Source organism: Meles meles, chromosome 9, assembly GCF_922984935.1.
Source record: "Meles meles chromosome 9, mMelMel3.1 paternal haplotype, whole genome shotgun sequence".
Lineage (NCBI taxonomy): Eukaryota > Metazoa > Chordata > Mammalia > Carnivora > Mustelidae > Meles > Meles meles.
In genome coordinates, this window is record NC_060074.1 from 3880356 (window position 1) to 3905110 (window position 24755).

Below are 24755 nucleotides of genomic sequence, written 5' to 3' on the forward strand. Positions count from 1 at the left end.
TCCAGCGTGATGGCTTTCACCTGCTAGAACTCAGGATATTAGCTTATTTGGCTTTTCTCTCAGGTCTTCTTGCTGGGTTTTGAGTGATGTAGGTGTGACTTTGTCATTCATGACCTATTCTGAAATCTTAACAATTAATCCTTCTACAGCCCAAAGCATAAGTAACATGTGAGAAACAAAGTCAAAAATGAAACAAACACAAATGAATTTTTTGTTAATGTTATATTAACACTGGTTTCTTAAAGTGTCTTATCTTGCAAGTTTATCCGAAGCTTTGGTTTTTAGCATTTCAGTCAGGACATTCCCAGTTGGTGGTGTCATGCCGCTGAGAGGAGAGCTTCAGACTTCAACCATTTCCTGGAAACTGGTATGTACAAAGCTGAAGAAATAAGTATGATTGTTGGCAAAGATCAGTCATTAAGCTTTTTCATTTGCTTCCTTCTTTTGAGTGTCCAGAATTTCTCCTGTCATTCAGCAGAATACGGAGACTTCATCTAAAATTGGAAAATGAAAATGACTTTTGAGGAAACTGCTGTTTTTTTTTAGGTAAACACCTTTTCGTCTACTAAATACTTCACAATCTTTCTACCATTTAACTAGTAAGCATTCACAAATTTCATCCCACAAAAATGTGCTGAGAAAATGTGTGAAAAATGTAGCAAAAGTTTTCTTATAACTAAATGATTTAAGACAACGAACATTGGAATAAGCTGTCAAAGGGGACTGGGTTTCCCCATCCCTGGAAAACTTTGAGAGGACTAAAACTTTATAATCTGTGTAGAGGAACAAAATTTGCCACCCCAAATGTGTCTTTTTAGCATGTAAATTATTTTAGGCTGATTATTTTTAAGAAACAAAAAGCTCAGGAAGAGATTTTGACCTTCCCCCTAACTGGCTAAAAGAATTTAGACAGAGAATCTGGCTCCAGGAAGGGAGTTATCGCCATAGATAACTACGGTATAATATGAATGAGGTGTGGTAGACAGGGAGGAACTCAAAGTTTGTTTGTTAAAATTCTTCTCTGTGCCCCATTGTTTCTGTATGGCCCAGCAAACATTTGTTTATGAAATATTTCCTCTTTTTCATCTTCCTGTGAATTGTCTTCAGTCCCTTTGAAGCCCCAGATCCCTGCCCCTTCTTCTTAGCTCAGAATGGCGTACAAGCCTCAACTGCTTGTCTGTGGGCGTCATTTTCTTACGGCCCCCCTGTTAGTACTTTACTTAGTTATTAATTATTTGATTTTCCTTATTAATCTGTCTCGTGTCAATTTAAATCTTCGATCAGCCAAAGGAATCTTTAAGAGTAAAGTCAAAATATTCCTCCCTCACACCCAACATACAAATTTCTTGGGGCTCAGGATTCTGTTATTCTCATATGTTCATCTGAATGTAAACTGAATCACTTGATGGTATTGAGGAATAATAATAGATACAATGTATCCTTATCACATTATTTAAGATTGTGATTAAGTTCTCAGGAGAGTATTATTACGCTGCTACTGACTAATTCACGTGCTACTTGAAGAAGTTCCTGGGATAGGACTAATAATGCAGGTAAAAATTAATAAAGAAAATTGGAATTTGTGATTCTCGAACTAAAATAAATATTGAACTTTATAGGCTTATAAATATTGACTAATGTATATTGTCTATTAACACAGGAGAGTGGTGGGGGGTGGTGCGGCCGACGGTAGAAGTAGGGACAAAGTGTACATGAGTGAGGAAGAGGAATTCTTTGCCCTTGATGGCTTTTGTGGAGAGAACTTAAAGCAGTTCAAATGGACGAAGGTGTCTGTTTTCAGTGCCCATATCAGCGGCCTGCAGGAACATACAGACACACCCAGAGTTATGCTCAGGGATTTGGTCCAACAAAAGCGTTTTCTCACTTCTCAGGAGGAACGTCAACCCCTTTGATTAACGGCCCACAAGTGCTTCATTAGGAGCGCCCTTGACGAGCAACGGAAAAGAAAGGGAACATACTGCAGTTTCGATTGTTGTGGGACTCAGGTTTTCTCTCAGCACGGCGTAGACGCTTGGAGACATGGGAAGAAGATCTGATGGAGAACGTGGTTCAGTTGAATCACTTCGGCTAAAGAGATAACGAAGTACATGTTGAAAAGGATTAAAAATGACAGTTTCAGATGACACGGTGTCAGGAACTCATTTCTAGGGCCTCATCTATTTGTTTCTCTGAGATGCCTAATTCATGGTTTGAAATCAGATCATTCAGCGTACTCTAGGATATATGACATCTAAAAAGGCAACTTTATAATTCCAGTCACGGTAGACCATGGTGCTTCCTGAAGACTAGCTTTATGTATTAGAGCAAATGGGACATTGAACATTAAAATGCTTTATCATCAGGTATATCGGTACTCAGCTCTATCCTAAAATTTCATGTATAAGTGCTTTTTTTTAAAAAAGAAAAATTCAGTAAGAGATATTTTACATGCGGCTAAGGTTACTTACATTGTTGAGATGGGTATAAAAACAGATGGAACATAACCTTTGTCCCCCCTTTCTGTTGGTCTTGAAACTGAAAAAGAAAGGCAGGAGAAAAATGTTATCAATATTACTAATAAATTTTTTAAAGTCTAGAAAAATATAACTAATGTTAAAAAGAAGAGGGAGATTATGATTTTTTAGTGACTCACAAAAATTTATAGTTGAATAGATGAAACAGTATTTGAAATGAACATAAAACGTGTAAGAAGAGAAAAACCTCCTGGCAGGCCTAATCTGACTTTACACATCATTGTCTCCAAAATGCGTGAGAAAAAGTGGGAGTCAACTATATGACCTGTGTTCAGTGTTATGTTTAAGTTTGATTATATTTGATTGATTTGCGTATTGGGGGATTTATTGTAACTCAGTAGGGTAGAGCAGGTCAGCGTCTGTGGGTGACAGTTGTAGGCTATTCCGCAAGATGGGGCTCAGAGATTCAGTTGCTATGGATGAGCATTTTTAACGGATTGTGTACGCTTGCATTGGAGATACAGAATGGTAAACTTACATTACAATTATGTAGGTAATTTTAGTTATATTCTTCATGTATTTAACAAATATTTACCAAATGCTTCTTTTGGTCGGGTATTATTTTAGCCCCTTAGGATACAACCAGCAAAGGGGGTGTGTCCAGACTTACCGGCAGGCCAGCAGGTGGAGAAAGAAGCGGGGACCCCCTCGCCCCCTCCCTGGCAAGCAAACTGCCCAAGCGCAATCATGAGACTACAGTGAGGCAAAAAATGTAAAGCTTATAAACCTCCGGTTTCCTTTGCAGAAAACAGACTCCCATAACTCTTTTTTAATAAGTTTTTATTTATTTATTTGACAGAGATCACAAGCAGGCAGAGAGAGAGGAGGAAGCAGGCTTCCCACTGAGCAGAGAGCCTGATGCGGGGCTCAATCCTATAACCCTGGGATTAGCACCTGAGCCGAAGGCAGAGGCTTAACCCACTGAGCCACTCAGGCGCCTTCCATAACTCTTGACAGCTCTCTAATCATTGCCTCCTCTTCCTTTTCCTCTCCCAGTCACAGATGTGAAGTTAGCCCCACTCCCATTGTAGGGGGGAAGCCGGAGCTCTGCAGGCAGCCGTGAGTCAGCGCCACGGCCCCACGACCTATGGGCACTGACTACTCAGGATGGACCGCCCAGATGTCCCTCTTCAGGAACTGTTGACACCCTACTTCGTTTTTAAGGCCTTGACCGCCACAGACGCCCTATGGCTTATGACAGTCAAAGTAAACATCGAAAGAGGAACTTCGTTTACTTTACTGCAATACGAGGTTATTTGCTAAAAGCTGACGAAAACAGGCGAACAGAAAGAACCTAACCTTCGCATGGCTGGGAGCTGTAGTGTTTACCGAAGGCTTTGTCTTTGGGAATGTCAGGATAAAGGTACTTCAGAGGGTTTTCGGGAATGTTTTCAGCCATAATAACTTTGTAGTCTCGAAGGATGTCGGCGAACGGCAGAGCGGACAACCGGCCTTTGTTGTAGGGCTCCACAGAGTGGAATCGCACTTCTCCTGGAGAGACAGAAAGGGGGGGTGTGGGGGGGACACTCAGGCTCCTGCAGGCATCTGTGGGCCCATTCTTCCTGCCCGCATCATCTCCACGTCCCTGGCTCTCGAACAAGGCCGGCCCTTCCCCGCCGTGCGGGCAGCGCTGCCTGCCATGCTGGAGAGGACACCCGCACAGGCCGTGAGAAATCCGTGGGACTCTCTTCTGGGACAGCTGTAACAACCAGCATTCAGCCCCCTGGACACGTGAAAAGCAGAACACCATGCTACACACTTCTGAAAACGGAAATACCGAGAGCCAAACCCAATGTGTGAGCAACGGTGCGCAGGTACCATTTTCAGAATGGTCGACCCAGGTGAAAGTTATCCCTCCGAGGTGGCTTTCGCTAAATCGTAACAAAAAGGTTCCAGGCATTTTATCCTTTAACAAGAGGCGCTCCTTCTCTTTGCTAACAAAGCCCATGACATACCTAAAAATAGAACAATGCACAGTTGTATCTGACCAAACACTGCAATTTATTACATTTGTATTTATTTCATTTACATAGAACAGACCTAAATTCGGTCTGAATATATTAAAAAGTCAATGAAATACTCCTGTAAGATTAAAGTAAATATCAGTACTCTGTGAGGAATGTAAGAAACTGAACTATTCCCCACCCCCCATCAATAAACATGCTTAAAAAGAAAAGAAAAAGGAAAAAAAACAACAGCTTAAAAATAAGAACCTAATGAACTCACATGGAAAATATAGCCTGTAACTCACCCATCTATCCAAAGAGGAAGAATGTGTTTCTTAATTAGATCTAATATTGCTTCAAGCCATGTCCAAAAGGTAAATGATTTACCAGGTAAGTGTTCCTATTGTAATAAAAAACATGTCAGGACAATGATTATTTTAACAGTAGTGTTGATACAATAATTCAAATTCCACTTTTCAATGAAATACTTCCTTTAAACTTTTTAAAAATGTTTATGTATTTTAGAGAAAGAAAGCCAGAGGGGGGAGGGGTGGAGGGAGAGAGAAAATCCTGAAGCAGACTCCCCACTGAATAGGGAGCCTGATCTGATGCAGGGCTTTATCCCAGGACCCGAAGCTCATGACCTGAGCAGAAACCAAGAGTTGGTTGCCCAACTGATTGAGCCATCCAGGCAGCTCAAAATACTTCCTTTAAACATAAGACAACAGTTTAGAGTTTAAAAAAAAAAAAATAACTGCATCCAGGAAACCCTCAAAATCCCAGATTATGATGTGGAGGCTGAAAAAGAAACACTACTTAAAATTTTTTTTCTGAATAATATTTTGTTCCCCTATTTGTACCTTGCAGAACTTGGCCCAGGTGAGATGACCATCATTGTAGCTAGACTGGACTAAAAAAAAAAGAAAAGAACAAGATTTTTATTAAACAATTAGACTTCTCACTTTGGTGCTCAATTTATTTACTTATTTTTAAAAGATTTTATTTGTTTATTTGACAGAGAAATAGAGAGCAGAAATAGGCAGAGAGGCAGGTAGAGGGAGAGGGAGAAGCAGACTCCCTGCCTAGCAGGGAGCCCAGTGTGGGACTCGATCCTAGGACCCTGGGATCATGACCTGAGCCAAAGGCAGACGCTGAATCAACTGAGCCATCCAGGTGCCACAAGGTGCACAATTAGGACTTTACCCAGCCCCTTTCAAAAATTTCTTAAGCACCTGTTATGGGTTTGCAGTGTATTTAATGCTAGAAACAGTAAAAATGTTAAGATACCATGAAATGTATTTTCTAAGAAAATATTATTTTCAATGGAGGAGCTAAGAAGACTTTAGAAAGAGGGTGAGTATCTAGGGCCAGGTCCCCATGAATAGATATGAAATAAATTATCAGAGAAGAAGGAAGAGGAAACCACACTCTAGTAAGAATAATGAAGGATGAAACATAGTGGACATGAACACAGCTTATATAGGAGACAGCAAGAGCGGCCTGATGTTGGTAAATAAACATAAAACAAATTTATATAAGTTAGATATAGCCAGATCACCAGGAATCCTAATTACTAATAGGAAAAGAATGAACTCGAGATCCATTGGGCAATAAGAAGCCATTGGCTACTCTGATCCAGGGCAATGAAAGGGCACAAGAGTTTCTATCTACATTTTTAAGGAAATTATGCTCATAAGGATAATTCCCTAAAGATCTGGAAGGACATGGCTGCTATCTATCTTACATATTAAAAACTTTATTCACTCAACAAATATGCCTACCATTGCAGTTTATAAACTAAATAAGTTCACATTAACTAAATTTTTAAATATTCCCCAAAGATCTGATTTAAATATCTGTGGATCAGATAGTGGCAACACAGCCTCACCGGGCAAATCGCACACGAGTTCACTGCTGATGTTCAAATGCCTCCGTGGCCCTACTTTGACTAGAGTTGTATACACATGCCATCTCAACTCTTTTTTGGTGGTAACTATGTTCACCCCAGATTTACTGAAATATAAGTATCTTTTGAAATTATTTTGGAAAAATCTTTCAACTACAGTCACTGCAGGAAGTACCAATGATTCTATTTTGCAAACTTGAAACATGTTAGTCAAAACTGAAATTTTCTTGATATGGAGAATTAAGTATTGTCCGGGTGGCTTTTAATTTCTATTAAATTCCCCAGTCCTGAAATCAGCTATTGTCGAGTTGGTTAAGGACCACTGTGATATTATACACGATGGAGTATTATGCCTCCATCAGAAAGGACGAATACCCAACTTTTGTAGCAACATGGACGGGACTGGAAGAGATTATGCTGAGTGAAATAAGTCAAGCAGAGAGAGTCAAGTATCATATGGTCTCACTTATTTGTGGAGCATAACAAAGAACATGGAGGACATGGGGAGATGGAGAGGAGAGGGAGTTGAGGGAAACTGGAAGGGGAGATGAACCCCCCACAAGGAGGCAAACCACGAGAGACTATGGACTCTGAAAAACAACCAGAGGGTTTGAAGGGGCCGGGGGTGGGAAGTTGGGGAACCAGGTGGTGGGTAATAGGGAGGGCACGTGTTGCATGGAGTACTGGGTGTGGTGCAAAAACAATGAACACTGTTACGCTGGAAATAAATAAAAAAAGAAAAGAAATTTAAAAAAAAGGACCATTGTGATATTAGTAGGAAAGTCAAAGCACCATTAAGGCTTCACATCACACTCAGTGGAAATGGCATCAAACACCCCAGAGACTGGAAAGCAGAATGGAAAAGAAGGGGCTTTGGAACTGGACAGGCCTGGTCTGTGTCTTAGCTTTGCTATGTACTAGCCACACAGGCATGGTAAGTCACTTAACCTCTGAATTTCAGTATCCCCATCTATAAAATGGATGGAATAATGAGTTACCCTTTCCCAAGAAAGACAACATAACATTTAGCTCTGTGCTTGGCAATACAGTGGGCACTCAATAAATTGTGACTATCATTATTATTAATAATAGTAGTAATATCACATGGCTCTTTAAAGTGCTTGAGGACCCCAAACAGAGGGCAGTCTCCCATATCCACCCACTCTCACCTGTAAGTTTCTCTGCTAACATATTGAGCTGATCTGAGTTAAGGCCACGGCCGACATACGATGAAAACTGCCAGCTCATCACTTCCAGGAGCTGACTCAAAGTGGCAGATGGAGGGTTATTAAAGAAAACCAAGTTCTGAAATAGAGTCGTAATGATGATCATAGTCATTAATCACATTGAACACACTATAATTCAGTATCCAAAATGCCTGTTTTAAACTCTTTAGGCCAATCTAAGTTAATATACGAAATATCACTTCATCTCTGATGTGCTTTTTAACTGACACTGATTTTCCTAAAGAGTTCCTTAACCCTTGGGTCCAATAAAATATATGGCTCCATCTTATCCTTGAAGGAATCATTGGGCATTTCGTAACTTTCCTTGGATTATGGGCTATCAATCAATTCATACAAGTACTTATAATACTGTCCAACAAATCACTGGGCAAATATTCTTTTCTGAAATATATCAATCTTAAGCAAAACCTATATTGAGTTATTTAATTAGTTTATCATGGATTGGTACAAGTTATACTTTGACCAAACAAAGAATCCCAAAGCACAAAAAGCTAAGCCTCGGGCTAACGTAGGTGACCCTACAATGTGAACTCATAATTAACCTGAGTCCTATTTTGTGAACAGTATAGTGTCTTTCTCTTCGTTCTGGACAAGAGAACCTTCTGTCTGACTAACTGCAAATCAGATTGCTCGTACCAGAAACTGGGTCAACAAGAGTGAAAGAGAAGACTTCCTTTTAGATTACTGGAAAGCAGAAGGTGTGAAAGCCAAGAAAGATGTTTTAAAGACAGGAGGAGGGAAGAATTGGGTAACGTAGTGCAGTACAGGGAGAAGCATAAACTACATCGGGCAGCAAGAAAAGGAACCAATCCACGAGATTTCAGAAGGTGGGAATAAAAGACGATACAGCCTCCAACAGGAAGTGGGAGATAGGAAGGGGAGGAATGGAGAGAATTTCTAGAGAAGCTGTTTCCCCTGAATCAGAGAACTGTGTCTGGATAAATGACCAAACGGCATAGAACCTAACTGAGGTCTGGGGACTTGGGTCTTGAAGCAGAAGAGCATGAAGAAGAGAAACTAGAGTTCGGTGTTATGTTGGACTCCGTGCATCTCCACTGTAAGCTGTACATGACCTGCTGCCCATGTTCCTCATCCAGGAGCAAGCGGAGTCTGGGATGGCTCGTGTGACAACTCCAGTGGCTTTCTTTTTTTTTTTTTTTAAAGATTTTATTTATTTATTTGACAGAGAGAGATCACAAGTAGATGGAGAGGCAGGCAGAGAGAGAGAGAGAGAGAGAGAGAGGGAAGCAGGCTCCCCGCTGAGCAGAGAGCCTGACACGGGACTCGATCCCAGGACCCTGAGATCATGACCTGAGCCGAAGGCAGCGGCTTAACCCACTGAGCCCCCCGGCGCCCCTCCGGTGGCTTTCTGACAGAAGAAGGATGCTGAGGGACGCCGAGTGCAACAGTGCCGCACTCGGGGACAGAGAGTGACCCATCTTTCCTCCTCCACCTTGGAGCTGAACGAGAAGCTCTGAACATGTGTAGCTCCTAGTGGGGAATGGCACTTCATTCCAGGGCTGTAGGCTTTTCTTGGTTTTGAGGCAGGATAACTTCTCTAGCGAGCCCCGCACTCACTGCAGCCTGTGAGGAAGTGACCCACCACGCACCCTATGCAGCCTTCCTCTCTGCAATTCATCTGTCTCGGATGCCAGGGCTAGGGAGGATGAGAAGGAATCAGGCCAAGTCATCTTCCACGTTGTTTCATTATTGGGTACATTTTTTAAAGAAGGAAAAATACTCAGAGCTAACTCATCACGTCTGTTCTTATTTTGCTAGGACCTAAGGTAAAAAAAATTTTTTCCCTGAACAGTGAATATTTGCTTTGAATTAAGAAGAAATGTTATTTATATTTGACCTGTTTTCTCTAGGTCTTGTGTTTCCAAGACAACACACAGAGATTCTGTAAGAGGGAACAAGGGGAAGGGCTGACTCATCTTTTCTTGTCACTCTCTTCCCTGGATGTCTTTTAAGAAGAGCATCTGTTTTCAGCTAGCTTTGTAACTTGCAGCCAATTTTTGATCAATGTCTCAAATAACCACCAGATGGCATTAAAACTCAATTTGGGCCTAGAGCGGATTAAATCTATCATCAGCTTGAAAATTTGTATAGTCCGAGGGTAGTTAGGCAACACTGGATGATATTCTAGTCATTTATTTGGGAACTAATTTTCTGCCTTCGTAGAAAAGTCTGTGTGGAGGTATGGCCAGAAGAAGTTAAGGAGGTAAACACAGCAGCCAGACATTAAATTCCAGACCAAGAAGTCTCCCCACAGTCCCGTTAACAGAGCCACCGGGTGGTGCTAGAACTCTCTGTGAGGCACATTGCTGGGAGCGGATAGGACCCACAGAAGTAACAAATCCCGGCCCGTCCGTCAGTTTTGCAGCCGGAATTCTTCCGGCGTCCAAGTACGTCAAAACACATCACTTTAAATATAATATGAGAGAGGATTCATGCAACTAAATATTAAATATATTGGAGTTCTGGAAGAAAACAACCTACAAAGACATGCCAAATTTCGTATATATAATATAATATATATACATAAAATATGTATTCAAAGTCATATACGTATGTCTTTTGATTCAGATGGGTTTTTTGACAATAAAACAAATCAAATAGAATTAAAGGAGGAGAGATAGGTACAGAGACTCTACCTGCGAATCACTGGTTGACACATTGTACCAAATGATGGATGCCCAAGCATTAGGTAACTGACTGACATTGGAAATCATCACCACAGGTAACGAGCTGGTCTGGTTTAAAAAAAAAAAAAAAAGCACTGTTATTACAGGTAGTTCACCTTGCGCTGACTTTATTCTTGATTCTGTCCCCTAAAGGGCCAGCTCAAGCCAGCTCTACTCCTTTAATCCTGGTGTCTTCCCTGCCCTGGTTACTAAAATGACTTGTGAAGGAACAGGAATTTTCTGAGCACATATGAATCAAGCTGTAGGGATGGAAGAAGCCATAAAAACGGGAATCCTCTCGGAGTGCTCGGTCACTTAGCTTCTCCAGTGTTTTCCCTCAACATCGCACAAATGTTTACACTTATATCACATAGAGCAACTAATTAGAACTTGTATTGATTTTGTGGCTGTACTCTTAGTAAGTTACGATAAGGAATTAATTTAATTTTAATTTATCTATGAAATGGATCAACATATTCCATTTATGATCTGACATCTAATTAACGTCAGTGGTAGACATGGGCGTTTTCACTGCAGAAGATGGGGAGGGAAGCAATGTCGCAGGCTTTATGAGAAAGTCAGCGGCCCGGTCTGCTGTGGAACTCAGCTTAGCAGGGCTGGGACTGTTGTCCTCAGCTTCATGGAACAAACAGGCTTTCACAGACCAGGGTGAAAATGCAATCAACCTACATTAGTCCCTTCTCAGTAACAGTGGTTGGATTTCTGTGGACAGCGAGATCCCTCAGTTAACAGCTCATGGAAACAGAAACAGAAGTGTGGGAAGAAGTGATGAGGAAGGCATTTATGGACAATTTTTACATATTTCCACTCATTACAGTAAAAAAGGAAAAGCAGAACTCTAAACCAATACATCCCACAAACAGTATCATATTCAGGGCTGTAAACTGTTCCTTCATGCACCAGCCATTCACTGATTTGACCTGTGTTGAGCCTCTGCTATGGGCCAGGCACCATGTCATGGCTAATGGAGTGACAAAGTCATGATGCCTTGCCTTCAAGGAGCTCATAGTCATGTCCAGTTTAATCCTCAAAATTTCTTTATTTCTCCTTTGAGTACAATAGTGACTGTTAGAAGAGGATCAAAACAGTGTATCGTTAATGTTCCTATCATTTGTCTTTACTCATTACATTAAAAAAGCTTTCGTTCTGAGGGATTTCATGGACAAGTTAAATTTTTGGAAAATATATTGTTAAGTGACATGGTTTAAGGATACTTAATTCTCTTTAGGCTTTCCACGAACTACTCATGACTCAGAAGATCCCAGAAAATGAGCCAACAAACATGCACTCTGGGCAACCAACTATTCAGCAGATATTCAACTGATAATGCCCATGAGATTTGATCACTGTATTAAACCAGAATAGTATACATTCTAATAGTAGAATGTTGACTAATTAGTAACTATCTGACATATTGGTTTCCTAAACTAAAGTTTCTAAACAAAATTCTAAACAAAAATGATAAATAGGGAATGTACTAAAACCCAGAAAAGACTCAGCTTTCATCTATAAATGCCAGTCAATGACTGAATATATTATTAGTAAATACTTGATTGACGCCTACCTCCAAATCTATGGTCAGGCCATAGAGGCAGATCTGTGTTTCGAAGGTTATAGAATGAAGCTCTTCAGTCACCATGTGACAACCCTAAGGAAGAAAGAAATCAATTGTTAACTTACAAATGTACTCCTGCTATCTCTTATTAGGCCTGCTTCTATAAAAATTAACAAAGTCTTAAAGTAAATACCCCAAACATTCTCTATTATGGGATATTCCCTCTTATTATTTAAAAAAGTTATTTAGAGGGGCACCTGGGTGGCTCAGTGGGTTAAACCTCTGCCTTCAGCTCAGGTCATGATCTCAGTGTCCTGGGATCGAGCCCCACATCAGGCTCTCTGCTCAGCGGGGAGCCTGCGTCCCCCTCTCTCTCTCTGCCTGCTGCTCTGCCTACTTGTGATCTCTATGTCTCTCTCTGTTAAATAAATAAATAAAACATTTTAAAATAAAGTTATTTAGAGTATATACAGAGTGAGAAATCTTATTTCCGTCTACGGCCATACCACCCTGAACGCGCCCGATCTCGTCTGATCTCGGAAGCTAAGCAGGGTCGGGCCTGGTTAGTACTTGGATGGGAAATCTTATTTCCACAAAAGAATGATTTTTGTCTCCCTAACAAGGTAATTTCTGACTTTTAAAATTCCTGCAAATTTTCATCAGTTTAAATGCAGACCAATAATTCTTTATTTTTAATTTTTAAAAATTAGTCCTTCGGGGTTACAGACTATTAATAAAAGCAAGGCATATGTCTATAGATATAACAGAAACAAGTCAGTGTGATAATGAATTTGTTTAAAAAGTGAAATGAAGTATTTTTTAAGAACTAAAAAATAAAAATAAATTGTGCATCAGAATCAGAGGGCAATCAACCCAAATTATAGGAAGAGATGGAGGGTTCCTGGGGGATGTTGCCAAAAAGGGAAAAAACAAAAAACTCAGATTGACCTGTTTGACCATATTGCAAGATGTTTCCAAGTTTCAGGGTGTCTGGGTGGCCCAGCCAGTTAAGCATCTGACTCTTGATTTCAGCTCAGGTCATGATCTTAGAGTTGTGAGACTGAGCCCCACACTGGGCTCCCTGCTCAGCACAGAGTCTGTTTGTCTCTCTCCCTCTCTTCCTCCCCTCATTGTGCAACCTGTCTTTCTCAAATAAATAGATAAATAAATATTTTTTAAAAATCTTGTTAAAAAGAAAGAAGAAATTTTCAAGTTTTGAAGAAAAGTTTTGGGCGACATTAGTGACAGTTACATAAAATAAATAGATTGAATAAAATGAAATTAAGGCAACTAATAAATCCAGGGGAAATTGGAAGTAATGCAAGAATGGAAATGCAATTATACTATGACATAGGGTTCAGCTGTTAATAATTTTTATATATTCATACTAACATTAACGCTGACTAAACCAAAATATGTTCTATAATGATATTGTGAAGATGGGGGAAATTTATAGTACAGAAAGCTGGTATAAAAGAGCCACAGTTTTCTTTTATAGAAAGAATTCAGGAGCTAAATATATAAACTTTTTAAAAATCAAGAAACATTAGTGTGATATTGGCATAATATTAGCATGTAAGACTCAAAAAATGATCATCTCTGGAAAGTAGGTTTGGGATGGGAAGGAGTGGGACAGAAATTGCCGTTTTTCTCTAATGAAGTCTTACGGCACCTTGCTATGTGCCCAGGACGAGCAGCATTACCAGCATCTAAAAACTGGTTAGAAAAACTGGATCTCTGGTCTCATCCCAAGCCAAGAACGAGTCTGCATTTGAAGAAGAGCTTCGGGTGGAATTTGGAGACAATGAGTGTCCGTGTGCTTTATCCACATTGTGTTTAGTTTCAAAAGAGATGTGGAAAATTTGGAGATGATGGAGAAAGATTAAACAATTTTATTTTTAAATTTATTTATATATAATTTTAAGTAGTCTCCTTGCCCAGCAGAGAGCCCAGCGTGGAGTTTGAACTAACAACCCTGAGATCAAGATCTGAAATCAAGAGCTGGACACTTAACCAACTGAGCCACCCAGGCACCCTGAAGGCTTAGACAGTGTTAAAAAATAAGGCCTATGGGAATCTATGGAAGAAGAATTATTGAGACTAGAAAAGTCAGTGTGGCGTTGGGGGCAGCAGAGTCAACCCTAGGAGAAATGACCTAATATTGAGTATGCATTAATATCAAGTTGGAATCTACTTGTATTAAATTTCAAATGATAAAACTGGTTCTAATAGGATGATATGAAGGACAATTGTGTGAGGACGACTTCACTGACAATGAGGAATGTTAAACTTAGGGTTTGTTCCTGAGAAGGAAGGAGAGAATTAATGAGTCCTCTCTCCCTTGGGTTAGATCACTGTTGGTGCCTTACATTGACTTGAGGTAGCGAGTCACTAGAGTGGTAATGCTTCTTGCTGGCTTAGTAGAAAGTTATGCTAATGGAAATTTTGCTTGAAATTCCCTTAGACCACCCCTAAAATTATTCCCAGTACATCCAACACACAAAACATGCAGCCCCCCAACCCCTCCCATACTGAAATAAATAAATTTCTGTTTCTTCAGGTGAGCATGAGATGAAGTAGTCAGCTTGGGTTTAGGCACCAAGGTGAGCAAACCCCACATTTTCAAAACAGAAAATCTCACCGCCCTATAGGATGCTTCCACTATGCAAACCCTGAGACAAATGAAGACTCCATAATTTCACGTTCACTAGTGAGTGTCTTTCACATTCCCACTAAGTTCAATGGTGGACAGGATGATATAAGTCTGCACAGAAGGTTTAAGAAGCCTGAGACAAGCACACAGATAGAAACCTACATACCATGTTTCTAAACATTTAACCATTATAAGTCAAGTTAACAATTGTTAAAGTATGGTATAGTTTCCTGCCTTGACATCTAAGCTTTCATATGACCCAACTGGCCAGGTTTTTAACTACTCAAAGTTCCAGTGGAACATCGTGGCTTGGAGAGATCAAGGCCATTCTGGACCATTGCCCACCCCCTGTCCTCCACCTCTGTGCGGGGCCTCACTGACCAGTGTGGCCCAGAGGCTTCGGCTTGTGCCTGGAAATGTTTGCACCGATGGTGCTGTCTGTGCTTGGGGCTCTGGGAAAGCACACTGCCTTGACCTCACAGACATCCCCCTCTGTGGGGAAGGCCATAGCTGGAGGACAGTTGAAGGGGGTCTTTTGGAGTGTGAGGTCCCAGCCATATTAGCCTCTATGGTTTAATTTATACAAATAACACACATGTAATTATTCACGATGGATAATTTCCTTAGATCTTTGTGTCAGGTCACCTGTGTGTTCCCCACCAAAGTGTGAGAAACCAGGACTCCAGAGACAGAGCAATGACACTCAGAGTTGTCCCTTAACTTTGGAAGAAGACTACATGATTTAGTTACACGTCACTGAACTGGAATGTGGATGGTGAGAGGTCTCCTCAGTGACACAAACTAATTTCTTTTGTATTTTTAAGATTTTTTATTTATTTGAGAGAGATCAGGGGAAGGGGCAGAGAGAGAGAATCTTCAAGCAAACTCCCCACTGAGTGTGAAGTCCAACGCGGGGTTCAATCCCAGGACCCTGAGATCATGACCTGAGTGGAAGTCAGATGTCTGGCCAACTGAGCCACCCAGGCGCCCCTCAAACTAATACCTAATGGTTACCTAAAGCCCCTGGTGCAGTTGTGAGACACATTTAGAACGAAATCAAGGACGCTGACTATAATACTCATGCCTGGAGAAAAGCAGCTCTGACAAAAGGAAGCGTCATTAACATTCAAAGCTCACATGGCCATAGGTCATGGTCTTTATTACTTTCTGAGTGTGGTCCAAGCCAGGGACAATATTCAATTTCTCATTCCCAGGATCCATTCTTTGTAGACTGGGGAAACGATCACAGATAAGATGCAGCGTTCATGGCTGTGTTTAAAAGCCATCATGTGAGATGATTATAGATTTAAAATACCCATATTTATGATATTTTTATTATATGCCACTGAATAATGTAAATGGATTGACTTCATCATACTTGTAGAGAAAACCACGCATGGGATAATATGCTAAGAAACTGGAAATTGGCAGAACTACCTGACCAGGCTCCTGGAAAAAAAATACACACGGTCTTTAGTAGGTATAGATGTCACCATTCTTTTTCCTTTCCTCTGCTCAATGCCTAATAATACACCGTGGAAATCTAGAATATGTTAGCAAATAGTTACGGCTTTCGACTTCAGAGGAAACCTCTGTTAAGAAAATACAACTAACAGGTGGTGGGTAATGGGGAGGGCACGTGTTGCATGGAGCACTGGGTGTTGTGCAAAAAGAATGAATACTGTTACGCTGAAAAAATAAATAAAATGGAAAAAAAAAGTTGCTAAAAAAAAAAAAAAAAGGAAAATACAACTAGGGGGCGCCTGGGTGGCTCATTTGGTTAGGCAACTGCCTTCAGCTCAGGTCATGATCCCAGAGTATCGGGATGGAGCACCGCATCGGGCTCCCAGCTCCACCGGGAGTCTGCTACTCCCTCTGACTTTCTCTCCTCTCGTGCTCTCCCTTTCTCTCTCTCTCTCTCTCATCGAAATGAATAAAACCTTACAAAAAAAGTCTGTTTCCTGGGTTATCTCTCTTAAAAAAGAAAGAAAGAAAGAAAATACGACTGGGATAAGGCTAATTTTCATCTAAGTTCTTTGCTCACTTTTTTAAAAAAAATTTTATTTATTTATTTGAGAGAGGAGCACACACAAGTGGGGGGGGGGGCGGAGCAGAGGAGAGGAACAAGCAGGTTCCCCACTGAGCGCAGAGCCCCAAGGAGCGCTGGCTCCCAGGACCCGGAGATCATGACCTGAGCTGAAGCCCAGAGCTGGACGCTTAATCACCAGAGCCACCCAGGTGCCCCTCCTCGCTCATCCCTTAACAAGCTGGAATCTCTGATAATGTTGCATGGAGTAGAAAACAACTAACAATAGTAACCAAGTCACTGAATGAATATTTGTTGAATACCTATCACGTGCTAGACACTGGGTTAGATGCTGGGAAACAGTGATAAAAGAGGGAAATAGTGGTACAGTCCCAGGAGAGATAGACCTCAATCACAGAATCGTAGGAAATAAACGGAGACTGACAACGAATTCTCAAGTCATTGAATGAGGGGACTCCATGGGGGGTGTCCCATAAATAGTCTACATTTTTAGTGTTATTCTTGTATCGACATCTCTTTTAAAAAGCGTTGCCACTCCCTGAACTGTTCAGAGGGAAATCAACTTTCTGCGAAAACGCCTGGGCTGGTTGGCACGTGAGTCGTTTATCTGTGTTTGAGAACAGAGAACCTGGAAAGAACATCTGTTTGGCTATTTTGTTCTGCGAACCCAAGTCGCCTAGGTTTTGCTAATAGCTCCTTTGTGCTTTCGTGACTTCCCACCACGTAAGCAAAATTACCCAACCCCGCAGTCTGCGGCGAGAGCCGTCGCTGGTCAGTGACCGCGCAATGATGAGGAGCGAACTCCAGAGGCTGCCGTACCAGTCTGCCTGTGCAAACAGTTTCCACATTTCAACAATGACTCTCCAGCCACCTTTTTGCCTGAGAAAGACCGCAGGGAAAGCCTGCTTCCTGGGAATGTTTATTCTATAGGGACCGCCTGACGCCTTCCAGGTTTGGCCATTTAGTAGTGATGGGATTGTGTCTTCGGGGTGGCTCTTTCAAGGAAAGGACGAAGGTGGGACAAAGAGGCAGTAGTGGCTAACCTTGATTGTGACAGCACGTTCACAGATTTCCATGGGGGGTTGTGAAATGCCAAAGCAAATTATTAGAATTAAGTTCCTTAAAAAAAAAAACAAAAGGCAAAGACCGTACTCTATGTTGCACTTTCACAGATTACAGAACCTTAGTCAAAAAAGCTTCAGAAACGGCCTAAATCCAATGGTTTACATATGTTTTTTAACCCTGAAACATATTCTTGAAAAGAAATTCATGACCGGGGTTCCAAACTGTAAAATACATAAAATAAAGCTGTCTTGATTGAAACAGGGGTGGGGTCCCAGAGCTCCACCTTTCACCAACCTCCCACCCCCAAATCCAGACCTGGCTCCTAGGGCAGATCTGTGGTTGCTCTGGGACAGAATGGGTCTGATGCAACTTCCTCCCTTCACCAGCCCGACAGCCAGGGCCCCCTGCACATCCTAACCGACCACCTCTTTGTGGGTAATGTGAGTCAAAGGGCACTGGCTAGGGAGTGCTAGGGAGAGTCAGGAAGGCGCCCCTAGGGAAACTATGATTCATGAGATTTTTGTATGTTCTCAATCAGTTAGTAAGGATCCAGTCTGAGCTCTGACAACCACAAAAGTGGAACTAAGCGGGCCCATCTGTGTGTGTGTGTATGTGTGTGTGTGTGTGTGTGTGTGTGTGTGTGTATCGGATGGGGTGGGGTGGTAGTAGGAACCCAAGACATGTGATCCTATAAAAAGGGTCTACATGTACATAATGGTGCTTTGAGGTCTCAAGGACCTGGAGCCAGAGGAGGACGTGCTCAGGGGCCCTGGAAAGGGACCATCTCCAGCCACGCGCTTTGGCAGGTGGGGAGAGAAGGGGAAGCCTCAGCACTTTGTCGCAAGTCAGGGACCATCTTTACCGATCTTTCCCCACGTGTGTGAATACGTTTCTTTACAAAGGGGCAGCCTGGGAAGTGGAGCCAAAGCAGATGCCTGCCCAGCGCAGCGCGGCCAACTCTCCCACACACCATCTCATCTGGTCCTCTAAACCAGCCTGTAAGCGCGGGTCAACCCGATCCCCATGCTGGGGAGTTGGTGAGGGTACGCGGCTCCCACGAGGTCAGCTGCCTGCAAAAAGTCATTTCATGCATGTCACTGCAATTTTGGCCAGAGCTGTACCCCCAGCACGGTGCTATTTCCAACCCCAACTGACACACGGAGGAGACGAGGGAGAGGTCAACAAATTTTCCTGAGAAAGCATTATTTTCAGTTTCTTTAGACTTCATAAGGATTCTGGTGTAGGCTAGCGATGGGATCTCTGAGTCGGGGGCAAAGTGGGAACAGTACGAGCAGCAGCTGGAGGGCAGAAGAAAAGACGAGAGGCTACCCGCACAGTCGCAAAGACCCCCGCTTCTAGGAATCCCCGCAAACCGAGGGAGTGCACTGAGGTGCTGGGCAGGAGGAGGTCGGGCGGTGTCTCTCCGCATGGGTTTTATGATCCCAGACACAGCACCGCACAGTGGCCAAGAGTATGGACGTGGGAGCCAGACTGCCATGGCTGGAGTCTTGGCCTGACCAGTCTGTGCCTCAGTTTCCCTGCCTAAAATAAGTGCACGAACAGTCCCTACTTCATAGCACTGTCACAAGAATTCCATATATCAGCGCCAATGAAGCTCCTGCTGCCCAGCATGTGGCTAATGCCACGGGGCGTTTGTTAAATCCATTCTTATCGGGCTGTGAACTCCCGCTGTGGGTGCTCAGATAAGCGACGACTTCCATCTGAAATCTGAAAATGAGCTATCACGTCCCAGCTTCCTGTTCTCCTGACATTTCGGTTACCACCATCTCTGGCCCCGTGACTTTATGAACTCTACCTCACCGCTAGATCTTCCCCGAGCTTCTTCTGGACTTCTTTTGATCGCTCCTACTGCCTGGCCAAGCCCCTGATTTCTTTGCTATCTTTCTGAGCTCACTTCATATGTTTTTTGAGTTTTCAGTAGTTCTGTATTACATGAAACAACTCTCCCATCTGTGGAGTTTTCCACGTACCTAGGCATCATACTACGATTCTATCAGTAGGGGGAGCTCAAGGAACAGCTTAAGATAAAATCCGAGGGGGCCAACTTAGGTAGGGGAAAAGGGGAAGAATAAAATCATTCTGACACGACTGCACCATTTTGTTATTAATCAGAAAATAAGAGGAAATACATTCAGAGTAATGTAAGTAGACACTGTCGATGAGACTTTGCTTGGTTATCATATAGTGGAAGGTGATTTACGGAGAGTTCTGCTCTAGGGAAGCCCCAGTAAAGACTCTGGTTTTACGTTCATAAAGACGACAATGTGTTGGAGAAGCCGAGCTCTTTACATTTATTACCATTTGATCTGTTTTACTGAGGAACAGCTCAGAAGCACCGTGTTTAGTCTCTTCAGACTTAGCAAATACTGTTCGGGGACGTGACGCTGCATGAAATGTTCGCAGCTCTGGCCAAAATTGCAGTGAGATGCATGAAATGACTTTTTATTTATAATGCGCTAATGTTTCAATTAGAAAATTGGGAAAATCTTTATGGATTTCTATGAGGTGGGAACAGTAATTCCTACTTATTTGGTTTATGAGAATTTCCTTAAACTCAAAAGCTCTGCCTCCGTGATATCAGGCGGTAGAGACCTGTTTGCTGCTTGGCCCTAAACCAAGGCTGCACTCTGAAAGGAAGGCTTAGCTCATCTTTGCTGTGGCTGTGATATTTGGCAAATGCCCTTTAAGATACAATTAAGGGAATCGAGAATTCTTGGAAGGGGAAATGTAGAGCACTAAATATTGTGGTCAATCTTTGTGGTTTTGTGGGGAGGGCTAGATAGATCGCAGTTGAATGCTGGGTTTATAAAGTGCTTTTTCTTTCCAGATAATTCAAAGAGATTTCTCTTCGCAGCAGTGACTGTAAAGCCAGGAGAATAAATCCATACCAACCACACCAGAAATAAGTCTCCCTGCTTTCTAACAGCCTTGTGTAGATGACCCTACACACACCGCGTCTTTGAGCAGAGCGCGTTGGGTGCTACTACCCTGATCTGTTAGAGGAAAAACATAGGATATTTCTCCATCAGACCATTTGCAAAGGATCACATTTTCAGTCACTGTCAGAATGGACTCAAACCCACGTTTTCTAATTCCAACCGGGTCCTAGCAATCTAGGCCAATGAAACAGATGATCTCCAAGGCCACTTTCAATCCAGGATTTGACCGCTCTATCATTTACTGACTCAAATGCAAACACTTGGACCACATCCATGTGTGCTGTTAATCCGTTCATCAAATGGGATGCAAACCTTACGTATACGGGCAAAGTGATACCATAAATTAATGGGGCTGTTTTTCACCCGCGATTTTCACATCATAGGTCATGAAGTTTGAGATGTGCCTCAAATGAGTGATTTTAAAGCATCTTGTGATAGTGCAGGACTGACTCGAGATTTATGGCACACCTGTAAAATGCAATGTGGGCGCCGCTTTGAGTGCTGCTCTCCATAAGTATTAAGGTTATGGAAAGCTGTTCACTTTACATTGTTATGAGGGGAAAAAAGCAGGTTATGAAACAATCGTTATATATGTATATATAAAAATAATATATACATAGATAAAGGTCTAGAATGATGTGAACCAAGATGTTAATAGTTGTTCTTTTAAGAGGGTGCTATTAGTATTTTTTTTTTTTTCATTTATTTGAGACAGAGAGACAGAGCATTAAAGCGGGAGGGGGCAGAGGGAGAAGAAGAATCAGACTCCCTCTCCTTCCCACTGAAGCAGGGAGTCTGACGTGGGGCTCGATCCCAGGACCCTGGGATCATGACCCAAGCTGAAGGCAGACGCCTAACAACTGAGCCACCCAGGTGCTCCAAGGTCTTTTTATATGCAATTTCTGGTCTTCTCCTTTTTAAGACAAAATTTCTTATCCTGTCTGCAATTCTCAAGCTTTAATTTGTAACCAGAGAAACACAAATGTGACTTTCTATAAAACTATAAAGGGCAGCTTTAAAAAAAATAAGAGATTATAAGGCTATTTCCTTAAAAAATGATCTGGTAGAAAACATTCTGTACCTCATTTCCTTTGCCTCCAGCACAGGACTTCATTTCCTTCGGTTGCTTTGCAAAAAAGAATAACACAATTTAGACGGAGAAGCATTATCAATCAAATATCGAGTTGTTCGTACCTATTATAGTGATTTTCTTGGCCACAATGTTGTCTTTTTTTAAAACAGTAACCCGATGCCTCCTAATTCATGGAAACCTAACATGGTTGCCCAGATTCAACAGAAAGCAGCTCTGTTTCAGCTCATGGGACGCCACTTTAGAGACTTTCATGGAGATAAATGAACAAGTTGAAATACTCTTAAGACTGTGTTTTTCAGCCAACATTTTGGAAAGAGGAAATCATGCTGTGATGTTTATCGTCTACTCAGCACTCCTTTGTACCTGGAAGGTAGCGTCCGAGCTAAGCTGTGATGACTGACTCTCAGTCCCTGTGAAACGGAGGCCAGCACAGAGGACTGGGTAAACAAATGATAGGACAGTGTCCCATGGTACAGGAAGCTACTAAATGCATTAGAGACTTAGTGACACAAGAATGTTCAGGATACAGATTACTTAATTTAAAGAAAAAGGCGGACAAGTGTATATAGTGTGTACAGTCTGATCCCACTTGAAAAGAATATACACATGTATGTATGTAAAAGAATAAAAACAAAAGTAGTTAATAGTGTTACAAGGTAGTGAGATACAGATGATTTTTAATTTTTAAATTTTTGCCTCTCTGATTTTCTGCATTTAGTTTTGTATTAAAAATCAATTAAAGTTATTATGCAAAAGATAATACATTTAAAAATGCTTTGCAATTAGAAGAGGACTGTAAAAAGTAAGATTTTGTTAATTTATATATTACACCTGCTGGAAGAAAGACCCAACCACTTTTTCGTATGTCCCTTGTTCTTTTCCACGTGACTTTTTTTGAGAGACAGACATCTCTAAGTTAAGGGTCTCTTGCAGCTTTACTTATTAGCAAACATTGTCCATTACTGAAATTTTCTCAAGGATAGAAATCGGATGTGAGCAAAAAGAGAGCTAGTTATAAGGATGCATAACCGGGATTTGTCACTACACTTCATCCGTCTCACACTGGAGGGATTTGGTTAAAAAGAAATGTACTCTTCAATACTAAAGATCAAACAAACACAAAATCAAAACAAAAAAACCAGCTAATTGGTACATGCAGCTACCTATTCACCTGCACTTTATCTTTTAGAAAGACCCTTTGGGGCTGATTCGGTGGTGCCCCGGCACCCAGGTGAGGTACTTATAAGTGCTAATAAACCAGAAGTAACATGCATCTGGCAAGAAAGCGGTAGAGTCTTTGGAAATCTAAGAAGCATACAAAGAATTAGAAAGAAAGCAGGAAGGGAACTCTAGGTTAAGAGGAAGTGGTAAAAGCAAGAGGCAACAGGGTGAGGCTGGGTTAGAAGCTTTCTAGACATGCCAAAGTAGACCGTATGTGACTGCCATACCCGGGAACATCCTACTTCCTCAAGCTCCTCCTAAAGTGAAAGCACTTTCCGCCAGACACATTGTTGCTGGATATCATGTCTTGAGGAGATTTTAAAAAGTAAAAAATCAATCAGGAATGCCTATCTGTTATAAGACCAATTATCTGTCATCTTTATCAAAATATACAGACCAATTGCTGTCTAGATACTAGGTCAAGGTACTGTATCACCAATGGTGAGAACTCAGACTTCTGAGTTAAGGTTCCATGTTCTTTCTGTTCCATTTTTAATTCTGCAATGATGGCATGTTTTATTTCTCAATATGGCCCTTAATCACATATAAGAAACCCCCCAGACCCAAAATGCATTGAATTATAAGGCCTATTTGTAAAGATGTATCTGATTTGGGGAGGGGGAGAAGCTTGTGTAATTGGAACTCACCAAATGTCGAAATTCTACTGAGAGACTCCCATTAGAAGATTCTTCGATGGACATGGCTTTGACATGAGTTCCACAAAGGACAAATCTTCGATTGCTGGGGGAAAATCTTAGCTATTTACATGGTCTCAGATAAAATATATTTATGAGACCAGCAAAAAAATTCTAAAATAAATTTCTTACCTTAGAGTTGAAACGTTCCTGTAAAACCAAGAAGATTCCTTAAAATGAGCTATTTTATAGATCTAGTAAAAACAGTCTTTTATACTTTAGAGGGTAGTATAATAAAGTCATAAATTTTCAAGACTTTATAGTAAAATTTTTTAAAGTAAGTCTTCATTGGAGTTCTATTAAATGTTTGAACTTCAAAGTCAAATATTTGAAGTACATTGATATGTAATGTTAGAGAAATACATTGAAAAGTTCAAAATCATTCTATAAAAATGAAGTTCTTTTTTAAAAGTCTCACATTTTCACATTTCAAAATGAAATTAGAAACTTACTTGTCAATTGATGCTTTCACCTTTACCTGATAGTTTAGTTCTGGCAATTTTATTAGTAGTCTGAAAAGACACATAAATAAAGAATCAGAGGCAAAAATGAATAGTGTTAAGAGCCTTTTTATATTTAAATATTTAAATATATTTATGTCATATATATAAATAAAATTTAGGTTATTTCTAGTTATATGTTAGTGTGTTTTAAAATGTCCACCTCATTGTTGCATCACTATGTTGCACACCTGAAACTAATATAACACCATATACTATCCTGGAATTAAAATACATGAAAATAATTAAGAACAAAAAGGTCCGATTCTTTTTTAGTTTGTCACATTACTGATATTGACAGCAGCCACTTAACATCATCCTGACAGACATCTGAAAAGTATTTTCAGTTGATGTGCGTTGGATAATACATTGGCTAGGTCAGAAAACAGCTATACATTTTGGTTAAAGCCCACATTTGGGTTAAAGGTAAAAATATAAGAAAAATTCTTTGCAAGTTAATTAATATGGCTACATTTTATTCTCATATCATAACAAATTTTAAGTTTCAAAAAACTAAATATTTTGATGACCGCTGTTTTATGGTAAAAACACTGAGAAAGACCAGACCTCTTGCGGAATGTGAAAAATTCCAATTCAAATGCATTTGCAATCTTTAAATACACAA

At 41.0% G+C, this 24755-nt stretch overlaps 1 protein-coding gene across 5 annotated transcripts in view; it reads right to left on the bottom strand.

The window, feature by feature from the left end:
• Nucleotides 1-237: 237 nt before the first annotated feature.
• Nucleotides 238-24755, bottom strand: part of STAT4 (signal transducer and activator of transcription 4) — a 92990-nt gene continuing 68472 nt past the window's right edge. For all 5 annotated transcript variants that reach the window (XM_046019319.1, XM_046019320.1, XM_046019318.1 and 2 more), the window contains 14 exons: nucleotides 24083-24142; nucleotides 23763-23780; nucleotides 23583-23676; nucleotides 21703-21747; nucleotides 11906-11989; nucleotides 10291-10389; nucleotides 7556-7691; nucleotides 5341-5390; nucleotides 4786-4880; nucleotides 4353-4489; nucleotides 3834-4025; nucleotides 2469-2535; nucleotides 1980-2088; nucleotides 238-494 (listed from right to left, as the gene is read on the bottom strand). In XM_046019319.1, coding sequence (XP_045875275.1) covers nucleotides 468-494; nucleotides 1980-2088; nucleotides 2469-2535; nucleotides 3834-4025; nucleotides 4353-4489; nucleotides 4786-4880; nucleotides 5341-5390; nucleotides 7556-7691; nucleotides 10291-10389; nucleotides 11906-11989; nucleotides 21703-21747; nucleotides 23583-23676; nucleotides 23763-23780; nucleotides 24083-24142 — 1213 coding nt within the window. In that variant the 3' untranslated portion in view covers nucleotides 238-467. The remainder of the gene's footprint in view (nucleotides 495-1979; nucleotides 2089-2468; nucleotides 2536-3833; nucleotides 4026-4352; nucleotides 4490-4785; nucleotides 4881-5340; nucleotides 5391-7555; nucleotides 7692-10290; nucleotides 10390-11905; nucleotides 11990-21702; nucleotides 21748-23582; nucleotides 23677-23762; nucleotides 23781-24082; nucleotides 24143-24755) is intronic.